The following is an 18597-nucleotide window of genomic DNA, read 5'->3' on the forward strand; positions in this document are numbered from 1 at the left end:
CTAACCATAAATCCCTTCAGGTAGATGGCTCTGCTTGATCTGTAGGAAAGGCATAAGTGGAAACTCCAAAAGATGTACTCGGTGTAAGCTATGGATACATAAGAGGTGCAGCAATATCAAATAAAGGCTAATTGGGAAGATAGATTTTGTGTAACAAATGCTCAGGGGTATTGAACACTGAAAATGTACAGGAAATAGCCTACATCACATTCCAGAGGGGAAAACTAGAAGTAGTTGATAGCTTCTGTTACCTCGATGATCAAGTCAGTAGCAGGGGCTGTTGCTCTGAGAGTGTAGCTGCTAGAATAAGAATAGCCTGGGCAAAGTTCAGAGAGCTCCTACCTCTGCTGGTCTCAAAGGACCTCTCTCTCACAGTAAAAGGTAGACTATGTGGCATGTGCGCAGGAGTGGCTGTGTGGTAAGTAGCTTGCTTACCAACCACATGGTTCCGGATTCAGTCCCACTGCATGGCACTCTGGGCAAGTGTCTTCCACTATAGCCTCAGGCTGATCAAAGCCTTGTGAGTGGATTTGGTAGGCAGAAACTGAAAGAAGCCTGTTGTGTGTGTATATATATATATATATATATAAAAATGTGTGTGTGTATTTGCGTTTGTTCCTCCAACATCGCTTGACAACCGATGCTGGTGTGTTTACATCCTTGTAACTTAGCGGTTCAGCAAAAGAGACAGATAGAATAAGTATTAGGCTTACTAAAAATAAATCTTGGGGGTGATTTGACTAACGGCAGTGCTGCAGCATGGCCACAGTCAAATGACTGAAACAAGTAAAAAAAAAATCCATGCTACATGACAGTGAAACATGGGCCGTGACTGCTGAGGACATGCGTAAGCTTGCAAGGAATGAAGCCAGTATGCTCTGCTGGATGTGTAATGTCAGTGTGCCTTGAAAGAAAAGTTGGACATAAGAAGCATCAGATGTGGTGTGCAAGAGAGACGACTGCGCTGGTATAATCATGTGTTGCATATGGATGAAGACAGCTGGGTGAAAAAGTGTCACACCCTAGCAGTAGAGGTAACCTGTGGAAGAAGTAGACCCAAGAAGACCTGGGATGAGGTGGTGAAGCACGACCTTTGAATGTTGGCCTCACCAAGGCGATGACAAATGACAGACCTTTAGAGAGATGCTGTGCTTGAGAAGACCCGGCAAGCCAAGTGAGACTGTAACCATAGCCTATGCCAGTACAGCATAATCAGCCCATTTAAGAGCACCCTTCAATCATTGGGCAATATATTGCACTTGCGAAGACCTGTTGAGGCAAGTGAAGTCATTGTCGCGGCTGATGACAGTGCCAATCAGATTGGCACTTGTATTAGTGGCACATAAAAAGTACCATTCGAGTGTGGTTGTTACTAGTGCTGCATAACTGGCCCTCGTGCTGGTGGTATGTAAAAAGCACCCACTACACTCTTGGAGTGTTGGCTAGAAATCACATTGGTTGCTTGACCTACTAGAAGCAGCAGCTAAATTTTTATTACAGGCTGATTACCTTTTGATGCAAATTAACCAATTTAGTTATAGTGAAAATTGTTAATGTTACTTGGAAAGAAGACAAAACAAAATATGAACTTATCTTTTTTATTAAAAAATACATAATTTATTATATAAAAAAAGTTGTAATTTGAAGTAATATTTTACATTTCACTGAAAAAACAAACATAAAAGTTGCCATCATTAAGTTTGTCCTTTGAAAATAAAAAAATCATGTAAAAATATATATATATACATATATAAAATGAATATTTTTGCTGGTTTTAGGCTAGTTCACATGGAATGTTAATATTTTCAAAATAAGAATCATAATAATTATGAGAAACTAAGAAATCTTATTCTGACATCAGATAATCAATAAATTTGGGAGGGCCATTAAAAAATTTTTTTTCTCTTTTAAGAATATTTATTCTTATGGAATTAATCCCCCACCCCATGATAATCCACCCTTCTAAAAATGAAATATATTTCATGAATGATGAATTGTTAAATTGTTAAGCAGGGCTATACAAGACTACACAGTTTTAGGGAGAGATTCAGTCAGTTATATTGACTACTGTTCTTTTCTGGTAATTTATTTAATCAATTCTGGACAAATGAAAGACAAAGTTAATTCTAGTGGAATTTGAACTCAGAACATATACAGACAACTAAATACCGCAAGGCAGCATCTTATCCTCCATTTTAATTGATTCTGCTAATCCACAACTCTTGAGATTTAATGAAAAAATTTTTTATTTTTATTTTTATATCGTATCTTCTACAGAAATATGCTAATATTTTTGTAGTATTTTTTACATCATTTTAATGAATATACTTAAACTGTTGCTTTAAGAACACTTTTAGATTGTTAGAGATGTAGTAAAAAACATGTAGTTCCAGCACAGCTGGAATTTGGATTTACTATTTATATATACAAAATGTTAATTTTAATTATTTACAGGACAAATAATAACAATAATGTTGACTTCTTTTAATGTCATTTCTTCCATTTTGTAAATAAAATAAATACAAAGAATGATCACATCATGTTTGTAGTTATATTTTTTCTACAAACTAAGAAATGAATTTAAAAAAAAAAAAATTTGTGTAAAAACACATACCATGAATAAAAAATTTCATTTTTCACACTACATCTAATTTCATCTTTATGAACTGATAATGTGAAAGGATATAAAAGATTTCCACTTTACCAGATGTAAAATATACAACTCTCACAACTTATAAGTTAATGCAGAGGTAATACTTTAAAAAAAGAAATAGAAATTTCTTGATTAAATTAAAAGTGATATATAACGCTTTAACATGTCTTCAGCCCCTTGCAGAGAATATTGAATATATTCCAATAAAGAAGTAAATTTTTGTAATGCGATTCAAGAGCTTATTTCATCCCTTTCTTTAAAATCCGACAGAAGTTTGCTCGAAATTTCTGAAGATATTTTTTTTCCTTGTGATTTCAAGGATTATTTACAAAAGATAAATAAATAAATAAATAAATGAGTTTTTATATATTTGGCAATATAACTGTATCATGCTTCTTTCTCAGCGAGTTTTGTAAGTTCATGTATTTCTCTCCCCAACATTTTTGTGACATGCATTGCTTGTTTTACTTCATCACCGCCAATCTGTTGCAAGGCCACTTCTGCAGCTGTTCGAACATCGGCAATGACATCATTCCGCCTGAAAATAAATAAATAAAACCTTATAATTTTCAAAGCATTGAAACAATTTAAAATTTTTTATTGTTTCAGTCATTATATTGAGGTCATTCTAGGACACTATGTTGAAGAGTTTTAGTCAAACAAACCAATTCTACTACCACTTAAGCACTGACTGGCCTGGAAATATAGTAGATGTGCCCAAGGTGCTACACTGTAGGACTGAACCCACAATGTGGATGCAAAATGATCTCCTTAACCACACCCAATCCTGCACCTGAATTTTTTTTTTTTTTATCAAATTTGAACTAGGAAAACCAGAAATCAATAATGGCCTGATTTTGAAAAATTCAAGAGAAAAAGTTCACCAATTACTTTGCAACAGCTCTGTATAAGCATTGATTGAGAGGATAAAAAAAATTACCGGTGAACTAGGAGGCAGCAGAGAAATGAAGAATTATGATTACACCTAGCAAACATCAGAAATAAAAAATTCTGAACTCATGAAAATGAGTGTGCTGGTGGCACGTAAAAGACACCATTCGAGTGTGATCGTTACCAGCATCACCTTACTGGCACCTGTGCAAGTGGTATGTGTAAAAGATTCGAGTGAGGTCGTTGCCAGTACCACCTGACTGGCCCCGTGCCGGTGGCACGTAAAAGCACCCACTACACTCTCAGAGTGGTTGGCATTAGGAAGGGCATCCAGCTGTAGAAACTCTGCCAGATCAAGATTGAAGCCTGGTGCAGCCATCTGGCTTGCCAGCCCTCAGTCAAATCGTCCAACCCATGCTACCATGGAAAGCGGATGTTAAACAATGATGATGATGATGAATAAGTAGAGGCATGCTAAAAAGTTTGCCTTTCAACCATGTGGTTGCCAGTACAGTACAGCTCATTAGCACCTTGGGCAAGTGTCTTCTACTATAACCCCAGCCTTGTGAGTGGATCTGGTAGATGGAAAGCGAAAAGAAGTCTATAATGTAAATGTTATGTCTCCTTGCCTTCACATCATGCAAACAGTGTCTTCTGCGTTGAAAATATGTCTGTTCATAAGAAAATATTACCATACTTGGATACAGGGCATTTGGCTATAGAAAATCTATCTCAACAAATACCACCTGACCCATGCATACATGGAAAAGTAGACATTAAAACGATGATGAATAGAGAAATGCTTTAGCACTAACATTAAATTACTTTATAATCAGTTTTCAGATAAAGCTAAAAGACATCTCAATTATAGAAGTAATAAAAATGTAGTTGAAATATTTACTCTTTTCAGTTTCTGTTTACCAAATCTCACAAGGGTTTACTTGGCCTGGGGTTACAGTAGAATACACTTGCCCAAAGTGCCATGCTTCAGGACTGAACCCAAGGCCACATGATTGGGAAGCAAGCTTCTTAACCACAGAGCCTTGCTTACACAGTTTAAAAAGCTAAAAAATGTTTTTTTTTTAAATCAAGAAAACCAAGAATAGCAATTTGAATAAAATGTAAAAGTTACCATAATTCTAATAGAGTTGGTACAGCTTTGTGTGCTTGTGAACGTCCAAGTGCCAAACATCCAGCTTCTCTCACTAAACGATCTTTGTCTTCGAGAACATCTATTAATGCTTGAATTGTTATATCATCATTAGCACCAGTCTGGGCAAGACAAATGGCTGCAACAGTACGAACATTTGGTTCTTCATCGTTCGTTACTAAGTAGATTAAAGCATCAACAACTTCTCGGCTTTTGAATTTACCTTTAAAATAGAAGAAAAACAAACAAAATTTAAAACATAATCAGGGTTTAGAACAGATGAAATCAGGTGTAGTCGTTGGTAAACCGAAATGCACCTATTCCTACCATCTTAAATAGAATAGAAACAATACCAAAATATCCTTAATTTTTAAATTAATGAATAGTTTTCTACAAATATCTTAACCCTAGATCTTCATTACCAAACTTTTGGCATTTGTGTTGTATTTAGTCAATATCAAACAGTTTGGAATTAATCTAAGAGACTTTTAAATTTTAAATACATCTTGGCCTTCATTAGATCTGTACTAACTAGTTGATTTTTTTTATGCCTAATCAGTGAAGGAATGATAGTGTTTATGAACTTTGGCAGGGCACCCAAAACTGGTCATCCTCAAACTGGTGACCCAGTCTAAATTCTTTTTTTGTTTACTATCACCGGAGAGTTTTTATCTTTTGTCTCAGTAAAAGGAAAAAAAAAAAAAAGCAGCAGCTATGGCCTTTTTATGGGATCTAAAGGGAAAGGTGAGGATTAAATAGGAAGAAATCATGAATATAGAGGTCCTGCAGTAGGGAGCAGCACATCAAGAGATAGTTATCCTTGACCAGAGATCAGGTCCAAATACTTGTGAAGTTTAACACCATCCAAGAACAATCCATCCATTGTTTTTGTCTAGCCACTTTCTCCTCTCACAATCCAAGGCTACGGTTAAAAGCCCCTTCTTCAAGATGTCACATAATGGGAATGAATCCAAATCATATTATTGAAAAACCATGTCTGCAACCATGACATATAAGAATTTATCAGTTTGCAAGACATTACCCAAACATTTCTTCACAGCTGTGTTGTTATGGAGTGTGCTTTGTAACCATATGGTTTTGGGTTCTGTCTTGCTGCAAGGCACTTTAGGAAAAAGTGTCTTATAATATAATCTCAGGTTAACCAATGTCTTGTGAGTAAAATTGCTAAATAGATACTATATAGAAGCCTTTTGTATACATTGTATAGCTGTGTGTGTCTAAACATTTACTTTCTCTGTCTTTGCATGATGCTAGCTTAATAATTTCGACATGCCAAGACCAGAGGAAAAAAAAAAAAGTACCATAATTGAGTAAGAATTGGTGATAGGAATGGCATCTGGCCATAGTCTTGTTCTATCCATGCTAGCCATGGAAAGAATGGATGTAAAAATGACAATTATACATTTTCCATGCAAGATGATCTTTAACACATCGATACATTCAACAATTATGAAGTAATCTTGTTTATAATCAGTGAATTGTACCTATTCATGTGTTTTCTCGCTGCTAAGTGAACCAAACTGTTGAAAATGAAATGTCTTTAAGAAACTATAGCTATAAGACTCAATATGCTTTAGAAATATAAAGAAATATTAGTAAATCAGTTTGGTTTGCTGTAAAGGAGAGTAACCAAAGCAGAAAATTTACTTACTAAGATTTTCAATGGCTTCTACGCGGACATGAGAATTTATGTTAAATACTTCTTTCATAGCATAACTTTCCCGTGCCTGCTCTTCTATCCTTTGCCACAAAGATGAAACTATTCCATCCACAGTGCAAAATTCTGATAAAAAATAAAAATAAACAAATAAGGAAATACAGTGATGATTACAAAAGAATTTTATTGAAAGTTAGTTAACAACAGAAATCAAGAAATATATGCTCAGCATTTAATCAAAAATAAAACAAAAAATTTGTAATTAACTTTTGATACTAATCTATGCCTTTGGCGTTTTTAAATAAAGCTGCCTGTTTTAAAGTGTTCAATGTTAAGGAATGTTACAGTCAACTGAATGTCAGTATATAACTGGTACTTGATTTATTGACCAAAATCCCTGCCAGCAGAGATACAAGTCAGCAACTCATTATGTAAATGGATGAATAAAAACTAATGCATTTAGTCACGTTGTTTCTGTCTCAGTTACCATCACTCTTTCAATAATGTAATATTACATTACACTGGTTGAAGGCTACACATTCTTAAGGTTGTAGAATAGTGAACTGAATGGATACCAATATTGTATCAATTCAATTGACATTTATTTTATTATTGAAGAGGGGTGAAACACAGGATATAGAGGAACACAAGACATTTGGTCTATCATTGCCATTTCTGTTACTCTACCAAATGATGAAGAATCTTAAAGTGATATATAAAAGTTAATATAATATTAACATTTATATAATATTATATAAATATATTATATAATATAAATATTAGTTATTTCTTTCACAGCTCTGGTCAAACAGAACAATAAACAAAAGTGTTTAAACTATAACAATTCCATCTAACTTTTAAGAAGTGCAACTCATCAAAGTCTCTCTTTTTAAGATAGAAGGATGCGGTTTAAGGAAGATTTGGTTGCTATTTCTAGCAAATCCAGCAACCATGTAACATTTTTATGTTCATTAATGAGTAGATTAAGCTAGTATTTGAAACACAACTGAACAGAATAGTCATTGCACAAAGACAGGAGATTTTTATCAAATAACCCTTACGAGAACATTAGATAATGTAGTCCTAAATATTTCATTAAAATTACAAGATCCATTGCTGGAATTTCTTTCATCGTAGGCCTGCCTAGTAAGGGTTAATCTGGAGGAGATAACTAACTGGAAATCAAAACCAAGATCTCGGGAATCAGAACTCCCTATCTGCATTAAGCCCAAGATACTAAATGAGATGCAGACCCTTTTTGACTGCTATTTAATATAAAAAAAAGTCTGAAAAAAAATTGATTTCTGTTCACGTAATTTCTTTTCTTCACTTCTTAACAAATCAAGGTTGAACTCACCAATAAATTTATCTCGTTTAAGACACCCATCACGAGTTATATGCATCTCCCACCGAAGGATAGATTTCAGCCAGTTTTGATCATCAGGAGTGTAAGCGCTAAACAAGCCTTGATAATCACAGGTCAAATCATACCAAAATCTGCATTGGAAATAAAAAAAATCAATTATAAATTGGAAGAATTAACCTATCACAGTTTCATTTACCTGTCTCACAAAACAATGTTGTGAAACCTCTGGTAGATTTAATTGAGAGTTGGAAGTTTAAATATGTCATAAGCAAACAAATTATTGACAGGGTAAGATGATTGGAGATATATTACAAAAACCATCCAACCCAACTGAAAATCAGGTTGTTACAACAAGTGCTTCAGTTGATCCAATCAATGGAACAGCCAGTTTGTGAAATCACAGGTATACCCTTAACGTAGTTCTCAGAGAGATTCAGCGTGACACAAAGTGACATGGCTGGCCCTTTGAAATACAGGTATAGCTCATTTTTGCCAGCCAGGTGGGCTGGAGTAATGAGAAATAAAATGTCTCGCTCAAAGACAACACAATATACTGCCAGAAGAGTGGTTGGCGTTAGGAAGGGCATCCAGCTGTAGAAACACCGCCAGATCTGACTGGCCTGGTGCAGCCTTCGAGCTCCCCAGACCCCAGTTGAACCGTCCAACCCATGCTAGCATGGAAAGCGGACGTTAAGCGATGATGATGATGATGATGAAATCAAACTCATCACCTTGCAACTGTGAGTCAAATACCCTAGCCACTAAGCCATGCACCTTGATGAAATGTGTTTAACTAAGAAGTAGACTGATTTTTAAAGTAATGCCATTTAAAAATATAAACTCTCTTTACTCTTTTACTTGTTTCAGTCAATTGACTGTGGCCATGCTGGAGCACCGCTTTTAATCGGGACTTATTCTTTTGTAAGCCCAGTACTTATTCTATCGGTCTCTTTTGCCGAACTGCTAAGTAACGGGGACATAAATACACCAGCATTGGTTGTCAAGCAATGCTAGGGGGACAAACACAGACACACGCATATATATATACACATATATGACAGGCTTCTTTCAGTTTCTGTCTACCAAATCCACTCACAAGGTTTGGTCGGCCCGAGGCTATAGTAGAAGACACTTGCCCAAGGTGCCACGCAGTGGGATTGAACCTGGAACCATGTGGTTGGTAAACAAGCTACTTACCACACAGCCACTCCTGCGCCTATAGATTGGACAGGTTTTCTGAGGCAGATTTTATGGCTGGATGCCTTAACTAGTTTAGCTGCCTCTTACAACACAAAAATGAGGAATATCTAGGATATACATGAAAGTAGTAATGAAAATGGTGTTGACAAATAAAAATTCAAATTTGAGGAAACCAGTGGTGATCTTTCTAAAAAAGAAATTTACTTGTAATATCAGGGTTCTTGTCTCCCCAAGCTATACAAACATTCAAATTTGTGAATTCTACTAAATATCATTAGTGCAATGCTTGAATAATATTGGTTTCAAATTTTGGCACAATGTCAGCAATTTCAGGGGAAGGGATAAGTTGATCACACTGAACTATGTTCAAATGGTACTAATTTAAAGAACAATGAAAGAATGAAAGGCAAAGTCGACCCCCTCCACAGCATTTGAACTCAGAAGAAATGCTGCTAAGCACTTTTCCCAGCTCACCGCCTTAAACACTAAAGTAATATTCCAAAATAACTTACTGATTCCAATCTATTTGGTTTTCTGTATATTTTCTATCCCAATAATCAATAGGAGTTTCAAGGTTTTGTTTGTTGTAAATCTTAGTTGATCGCTGAGGTCTCTTCGATTCAGCATTCGACTTGTCTACGTAAAGAACACAGAAAAAAAAAATCAATAAAGACAAAATAAAAAAAAACAGGACACTCAAATCAAAACAGCTTGAGAAATTTTAACCCTAAGAAAAATATATTAAAATGGCTTCATTCATTTTCAGATTATGGAGTGCATAAAAGAATTCAAATTGTTTTGCAATTTCAATTACAATTCAGAAATAGCTTAATCCTAATAAATTCCTACCAACTTAGTAAACCAATCATTTGTCTTCAATAATCTTTTTCTTTGAAGACATAAGTATTTTTCCTTATTATAGCAACAAGTTAAGGTTGTGATTAACTTTAATCCATTAGCATTCAGATTATTCTGTCATATATAATGCTTATTAATTCACATAGCTTTGGATTAATCATACTTATCTTGTACTTATGAGATTTTGATATGATTGTTTATATTAAGAACGACATTGTAGGGTAGGTGTGAAAGATCAGAGCCGGCCAGTTTGATCATAGAACAGAATATTTTGGCCTGATATGGCCAGCTAAAAGCAAAGGGTCAATGTATATACTAATGTCACTTGCCCAAAGAATCCAATTGAGACAGCATTTTATTTTCAAGAGTCAAGCTCTCATTAAAATCAAAGAAAGAATTCAGTTATGATGTACAAGTATAACTAATAATATGAGGCAAAGAAAATATCAAATCTGTCAACATCTATCTTTACTTTTTGATGTGAAACCATGTATTGAAAACTGTTGTACTTCAAAAAGGTCATTCTGCCAATACAACAAAAGCATACTGGCTGTAGTTTACTTTTTATTATTAATTTCAAAAATATAATATTAATAATATTGGTTTTTCAGTGATTTTCTCAGCAACAGTTTTTTTCCTTCTCCATCAAAAATATTTATTGGTATATTCAGATTTGGTATTTGTTGTTGTCGACTAGCAATCCCTACACCAACTAAACTTACTTTAACTTAGAGGATCAGATTTAGTATCTCAGAGAAGAGACTGCATCGGTATGGGCATGTGATGCACAGATAAAGAAGTGCCAAGCAATCATTTGGAAGAAATTGATGGAAGAGAATGAACAAGGAACACCTGGAAGAAGTGGTAAATGCTAATCTCAGAGGGCTGAACTTTACAAAGGAGATAAAAGACCCATAACATGTGATATGATAATGTTATATTAAAGAAAACTTAGTTAACCCATGCAAACATGGAAAAATAACATAAAATGATTATCATCCTCGGCTTGATGGCTATTTCTTTCCATGTGAGCATGAGTAGGAGAAAACTTTTTGAGGTAGCACTTAAATGAATGTCCTTCCTAACACCAACCCGTGTTTATAGCTAAGATATTGCATGCCATTGGTCTGCATGTGTTGAATTAAACTGCAGGATACAGTGTTTATGCAGAACATACATAAGCAACACCAATAACTTAATATATGAATGCAAAGACAAATTCACACATACATGCCATGCATTTATATATTTATTTATATATATATATATACATACACACGTGGAGGTGCAATGGCCCAGTGGTTAGGGCAGCATACTCGCGGTCGTAGGATCGCGACTTCGATTCCTAGACTGGGCATTGTGAGTGTTTATTGAACGAAAACACCTAAAGCTCCATGAGGTTCCGGCAGGGGGTGGTGGCGATCCCTGCTGTACTCTTTCACCGCAACTTTCTCTCACTCTTTCTTCTGTTGGCCTGCTCACTTAGCCAGCGGAGTGGCGTCATTTGAAGACTAAAACAATGTGAAGCGCATTGTGACTAGTGATGTGTAGCAACATCTGATAGCTTGGTCGGTCACGGTGATCACGGTAATACACACACACACCATATCTAATGGCTATATAAGATGTATTTTTTTAAAACGTTTTTAAAAAATTACAAAAAAAAAAAAAAAAAGACTGGCACTCTAGCAATATTAATTACTTCAGCACGTGTCTAATACTGCTCAGGCATCTTTTATGCAATCAATTATATATTAAGGTATACAAGTTATAAGCTTGTCAAGATATCAATTGATTGATAAATTAAATTGCTATAAAAAGTAAGAACTAATTTGAAGAAAAAGAAAAAAAGACAAAGGAGAAACTTACTGTTAATGGAATTTAATACAGCTTTTATGTCCCTCAAAAGTTCGTTCATGGTTTCTGGATACCTCTCCTTATCAAGAAATTTATACCACTGCATACCTGCCAGCTTGAGTCTCCTGTGAATAAAAAAAATATTTTGCTTTTATAAAAGAGAAAAGACAAATTTCATAGTTATTTTTTTCTTTAGATGCATATTAGATGCATATTCATTATTTTCTGAAAATTTCTTCGAAACTATCAATTAATCTAAACTTCAGTTTCCTTCAATATGATTGCTTTGTCAGTTTTAACGTCCACATTTCCATGCTTGATTAAGTTGGACAGAATTCACTGAGGTAGATTTTCTATAGAGGGATGCCATTCCTGTCACCAACCATTATCTATTTTCAAGTAAGGTAATATTTCCCCTTGGTCAGACAGATTTCCACATAAGATTAGGAACCAAGAACACAGCTTGTATGACTATGCACATTTACAAATATCACATGATGTCAAGAGAAGGGTACAAACACCTCTGACAAGCTTCTTTTAGTTTCCATCAACCTAATCACTCATAAAGCTTTGGTTGGCCTGGGGCTATAGTAGAAGACACTTGCCCTAGGTGCCACACAATAGGACAGAAACTGAAACAATCTTGTTGCAAAGCAAACTTCTTAACTACAGACACACCTGTACACAGGTGTCACACCTGTACTACAGACACACCTGTACACAGGTGTCACACAAAGCTTCATATTAATAGAAGAAAATTAAATTGATATTCAGTCACTTACATCCCAGTATCCATAGCCGAAAGGAGATTTTCATCTGAAGAAATGCTAACAGGGAAAATGCTTTTGTTTGATATATATGCCAAGGACAATTCATCTTTACAGAATTTGGAATGAATGGAAGTTTCGCTGACAATAGATATGAACACCTGTTATGAATAAAAAGATAGAAAAAATGTAAGAATAAATTTGATTACTAAAATATGGAAAAAAATTAACATTTAATAAGAATTCCTCATAATTATAAAATAATGAATTTCCTACATTGACCAGAGTGTTAAAAATTTATTGGAAAGCAGTGGTATTAAATAAATTAACCAAAGATATTTTATGGTATTTCTTCTTAGTATGGACTCTAGAGAGATAAACATTCAAAGTTGACACCAGCTGGATTTGAACTCAAAGTCAGATAAGTAAATACCACAATGCATTTTTTTATCCAGCACTCTAGCAATTTTGCACATCTGTTTTGACAATACCTATATTTAACAGCTTTATATATTCTTCTACTTATTAAGATTTTGATGTCAGACAACCAAAAAATGTTTATGTAAAATGTGCAGTGTGTGTGTGTGTGTGTATGAAAGCTATGAGAGAATACATGGATTAAAAATATTAAGAAATGTAAATGAAGTTGAAGGTTTTGCAAAGATCAGACTATTTTTGTAATAGTGAAGCAGTAGCATCTGAGAAAACAAGTGATGTCCTGTGTTGGCAAATAATAAATGGAAAAAAATTAAGTGGTACAAGTTAGTACAAAGAAGAGATTTGGCACTTCAGAAAGGAATCTTTATCAATGCCTCAGGTTTGGCATGGCTTCTACAGCTGGATGTAGAACAACCACTTTACAGAACACACAGGATGCATTATTTCATGGCACCAGCACTAAAAAAATTGTCTTGCCCTTGGCAAAACTAAAATCCGTTTACAGCGTGTACTGGGTTTTTGTGCTGTTTTGTAGTAAGCACTTGTAACCAGCAAGATAAAACTAACTAAAAGAGAACAGATTTGGTGCAAAGAGATCTGTTATGGTAGTGGGAAGAGTTAACAGAAGCGATACTTTTTAGTGGAAGACTGGAAGAAGTAGTGTAAGGAGTTAGTGTGAAAGAGAGAGGATAAGTGGTGAGGAGGATGGGGCAAGTGAGTAAAGATGACCATATATACAAATACTTTAAACATTTTTATTTTCATTTTGAATGTGCTTTTTGATGCTGGAAAGATCTGATCTTGCGATATTGTTATTATTTCTCTCAGTGAATGCAGAAGCTTTGTTGAAAAAAGGTCAGCATTCATAAAGACAGAGATTTGACTCATATACTACTTGCAACATAATGGATGCTGCCTGAGGTACCAAGTGGCCAGGTGGTAGCACTGAATAGGCAACAAATTATGACGAACACCCAACAATCTATCCATGCAGTTTCCATCAAGTTAATGTCACCCACATGGTTTGAATAACCCAAGCTATGTTAGAAGATATCATAGCTCAAAATACTACTCGGTGAAATAACCAGGAACCACTTAATTGCAAAGCAAGTTTCATAACAACTCAGCTATGCTTGCACAAATTAATTCAGTAAATGTTTTTTCTTTAAGCTCAAATCTATATTCTTTACAACTGAATTTTATTGGACATTTTAATCCTTTTTTCGTGATAAGTAAATTAAGCAATAAATGTTTTATAAAATTAAAAGAGAGTTGTGGTGGTGGAAAGCCTGAATAAAACTATATTAGTGTATACTCTGATGTTTATAATAACCTACTTTTCAAGTGATATCATTTGCAACAGCTATACAAGCACTCAAACAATAACATAACTTGTAAAAGCAAGTTTACATACACACACACACACACAATTATATATCATTACGCACAATAAACACAATATAATAAGGCGCTGAATACTAAATGCTGCAAAAGTAGAGTATGCATATGCATGAAAAGGAGTATGCATATGTAGAAAAATGAAGTATGCATATGCAGGAAAAGGAGTATGCATAAGCATGAAAAGGAGTATGCATATGCATGAAAAGGAGTATGCATATGCAGGAAAAGGAGTATGCATATACAGGAAAACAAAGTATGCATATGCAGGAAAAGGAGTATGCATATGCATGAAAAGGAGTATGCATATGCAGAAAAAGGAGTATGTATATGCAGGAAAAGGAGTATGCATAAGCATGAAAAGGAGTATGCATATGCAGGAAAATGAAGTATGCATATGCAGGAAAAGCAGTATGCATATGCAGAAAAAGGAGTATGTATATGCAGGAAAAGGAGTATGCATAAGCATGAAAAGGAGTATGCATATGCAGAAAAAGGAGTATGTATATGCAGGAAAAGGAGTATGCATAAGCATGAAAAGGAGTATGCATAAGCATGAAAAGGAGTATGTATATGCAGGAAAAGGAGTATGCATATGCAGGAAAACAAAGTATGCATAAGCAGGAAAAGGAGTATGCATATGCAGAAAAAGGAGTATGTATATGCAGGAAAAGGAGTATGCATAAGCATGAAAAGGAGTATGCATATGCATGAAAAGGAGTATGCATATGCATGAAAAGGAGTATGCATATGCATGAAAAGGAGTATGCATATGCATGAAAAGGGGTATGCATATGCATGAAAAGGAGTATGCATAAGCATGAAAAGGAGTATGCATAAGCATGAAAAGGAGTATGTATATGCAGGAAAAGGAGTATGCATATGCAGGAAAAGGAGTATGCATATACATGAAAAGGAGTATGCATATGCATAAAAAGGAGTGTGCATATGCAGGAGACTATATATGCATGTGTGTGTGTGGTAGTGCATATAAAAATAGGTGCCTGCACAGAGTATGTGCACACATGAAAGAGGTGTATGCTGGAATGTGTGAATGTGTATGTATGCAAGTGTGTGTGTGTGCGTGTGTGTATGCATGTGCATATTCATAGAAAAGAGAGCAGTACTAATTACATAGCTGTACATTTAAGTAATTTACTCTTATAAAAAATACTGTTACACTTCATAAACAACATTTTGTTAAATGAAATGACTGGCCAAAATAGCTACTGACCTTGAAATCAGTTGTCCTAAAAACCCATCCTTGAATGTTTACTTAGACAACTAACTACGTATGCAATAACAAAAATCATCTTTTTACACATTTTAAATTAAGAGAGGTCATTTGAAGCAAGAAATTTTAACTTTCATGTAGCTTCTGCACTGCCCTTAATGCTTCTTAAACTTTTCAGCAAATATTCTTTACTTTGTGTGTGTGTGTGTATAAATACAAACACTCGAAATTATTCAAAAATAGTTAAAATTCCTTTGTAATAAATTCTGTTGCTTCCCTTCCCTGTCCTACAATTTCTAATCCCCACCCAGATTTTTTTTTTTTTTTTGCTGAAATAAAACAAAATATTAAAAACAATGAGAAAAAAACCTAAACACTTTCATCTGAATTGATATATGTTGTGCCAGTATATATATATATATTTTTCATGTCATTAACTATTCTCCAACAATAAGGTATGTTGAGAAAAATTCTCAAGAGAAATCAATATTATGAAACAAGATTTTCCAGCACAGGAAACAAATTAAAAGATATTTACTTACTTTACTCTCAATGATAGCTTGTCCAATTTTTTTAAGGAAGTCAACACCAGCTCCTATATCAGCAGTGTCTACCCAAACACTAATGTTGTTCTTTTCCAGAGTATCTAAATAAGCATAAAAAGTTTTTAAATTGTTTAGATTTTTATATTATTTATATGTATATATATATATATATATATATATATATATATATATATGAGAAACAATTTAGCAACTAATAACCATTCTAAAGCTCTTCATTCCTGCCAACCCAGTCTTATTTCTTATTTCTTTATTGCCCACAAGGGGCTACACACAGAGGGGACAAACAAGGACAGACAAACAAGGATGAAAGGCAAAGTCGACCTCGGTGGAATTTGAACTTAGAACGTAAAGACATGAAATACCTATTTCTTTAGTACCCACAAGGGGCTAAACACAGAGAGGACAAACAAGGACAGACAAATGGATTAAGTCGATTATATCGACCCAGTGTGTAACTGGTACTTAATTTATCGACCCCAAAAGGATGAAAAGCAAAGTTGACCTCAGCAGAATTTGAACTCAGAACGTAACGGCAGACGAAATACGGCTACATATTTTACCTGGTGTGCTAACATTTCTGCCAGCTCACCGCCTTATTTCTTTTAAGACTATTATTTATTCACTGTTTATCAGTAAATTAAAAACAAATATAAAATTCAGTGTTATTACAGAGGCATGCATACCAGACAAATGATTTTATCTGAGATAGTGCGTTGGAACAAAAATGATTTCAGTTTGGAAGATACCTGTTAGCCATTTGTCAATGTTTTCATTGCTCAAAACTGCAACATAGTCACTACTAGGTTACAGTTTGGGGCACCAAAAATTTTGACATCATACAACAAACAAATATTAAAGAGAAGTTAACAGTCATTGTGTGTTTCTGAACAGCTAATGTGTTATCATCAATGTTAATTTAACCTATTTCTATTAAATACTGCACGTTGTCACCTTAACTTCACCACACATACACACAAACTATCCATTTATAGGCTGTTTCATTTTGTCATGTGAGAACTTAAATGATTGCTTTTTAAATGTGAGTCAACTATACCAATAAATAAAATTCATTTGACTGAACTTCTCACTCTTAAGTGTTTTGGAATAATGGTCCAACATATACTGACAATCTATTCTTGTATAAAATAAGGTTAGTAAAAAAAAAACAAAAAAACTATGATAAATTAAACAAAGTCAAGATAGGCGCAGGAGTGGCTATGTGGTAAGTAGCTTGCTTACCAACCACATGGTTCTGGGTTCAGTCCCACTGCGTGGCACCTTGGGCAAGTGTCTTCTACTATAGCCTTGGGCTGATCAAAGCCTTGTGAGTGGATTTGGTAGATGGAAACTGAAAGAAGACCGTCGTATATATGTATATGTATGTTTGTGTCAGTAGTTGTCCCCCCAACATCGCTTGACAACCGATGCTGGTGTGTTTATGTCCCTGTAACTTAGCGGTTCAGCAAAAGAGACCAATAGAATAAGTACTAGGCTTACACAGAATAAGTCCTGGGGTCGATTTGCTCGACTAAAGGCGGTGCTCCAGCATGGCCACAGTCAAATGACTGAAACAAGTAAAAGAGTAAAAAGAGAAAAGAGTATAGAAAACTATAATCTTTATTCTCTTTCCTTTCAGTCATGTGTACACACACACAGTTTCAAAGTCATATTTTTGCAGGTTAAAACTATTGCCAGCAACATTTAAAGCAACCTGCATGTTCTTCATTGTGAATATTTAGTTAGACGCCGAAAATTCTGGGTCATACTAATCTAAATCATTGTAATTTATTCTCCATCTAATTACAATATTCACAGTATCGAGCCACCCTTCTTCATTAATATCACTGCAACACAAATGTATTTACTGTATGCCACTGCACACCAACGAAGAAGCCTCTCTGTTGCTAGAAATAGCAACCAAATCTCCATGCACTACTGTCATTAAAAAAAAACCCACAGATAGGAAGGAAGGACAAATTGTATAACATGATCCTAGATAAACCTTGCCCTGAAGGAGGAATGGGATAATAGCTGTAGCTTCTTGATCAAGGAATTGAATTCATGAGAGCAGATGGGCTAGACAACATCACCTGTAGCCAATGGTACTAATGATTATAGCTCTCGTAAGCCAAGATATTAACTTCCATATAGTTGCTAGACTTGAACTTAGTGAATGTGACTGCTGGGTTTCTCTTGGGTTGCACCCTTCTATCTTAGATGGTAAGTGGAAACGTTTGGTTTTACATCTATTTTTCCATGCTAGCATGGGTCAGATGATCAGGTTATTGAAGCATTGTTTTTCAGCTAGATGCCTTTCCTAGCCCTAACCTTCAACTGTGAGAGATCTCTTATTCCACACAACTTCAAAGACATGAAGAGTGAACGGACAAGTAATTAACAGAAGTACAAACAATGCTATTCAAATATCATGAGTTTCTAATATACAGACACATACATGTGCATACATAAATGATAGGGTTTTATTGTCCCAAGACTATAGCACAAAACACTCGCTCAACAACATACCATGCAGTGGAAGAG

The 18597-nt window shown here is 34.8% G+C and overlaps 1 protein-coding gene across 2 annotated transcripts in view; it reads right to left on the reverse strand.

Annotated features, from left to right (window-relative positions):
* Positions 1–1959: 1959 nt before the first annotated feature.
* The window catches only part of LOC115211707, a 62034-nt gene continuing 45396 nt past the window's right edge, over positions 1960–18597 (reverse strand). For both annotated transcript variants that reach the window (XM_029780363.2, XM_029780371.2), the window contains 8 exons: positions 16033–16136; positions 12436–12581; positions 11666–11778; positions 9451–9574; positions 7730–7869; positions 6367–6498; positions 4677–4917; positions 1960–3191 (listed from right to left, as the gene is read on the reverse strand). In XM_029780363.2, coding sequence (XP_029636223.1) covers positions 3041–3191; positions 4677–4917; positions 6367–6498; positions 7730–7869; positions 9451–9574; positions 11666–11778; positions 12436–12581; positions 16033–16136 — 1151 coding nt within the window. In that variant the 3' untranslated portion in view covers positions 1960–3040. The remainder of the gene's footprint in view (positions 3192–4676; positions 4918–6366; positions 6499–7729; positions 7870–9450; positions 9575–11665; positions 11779–12435; positions 12582–16032; positions 16137–18597) is intronic.

The sequence above is a fragment of the Octopus sinensis genome, linkage group LG1, assembly GCF_006345805.1.
Source record: "Octopus sinensis linkage group LG1, ASM634580v1, whole genome shotgun sequence".
Taxonomy (NCBI): domain Eukaryota; kingdom Metazoa; phylum Mollusca; class Cephalopoda; order Octopoda; family Octopodidae; genus Octopus; species Octopus sinensis.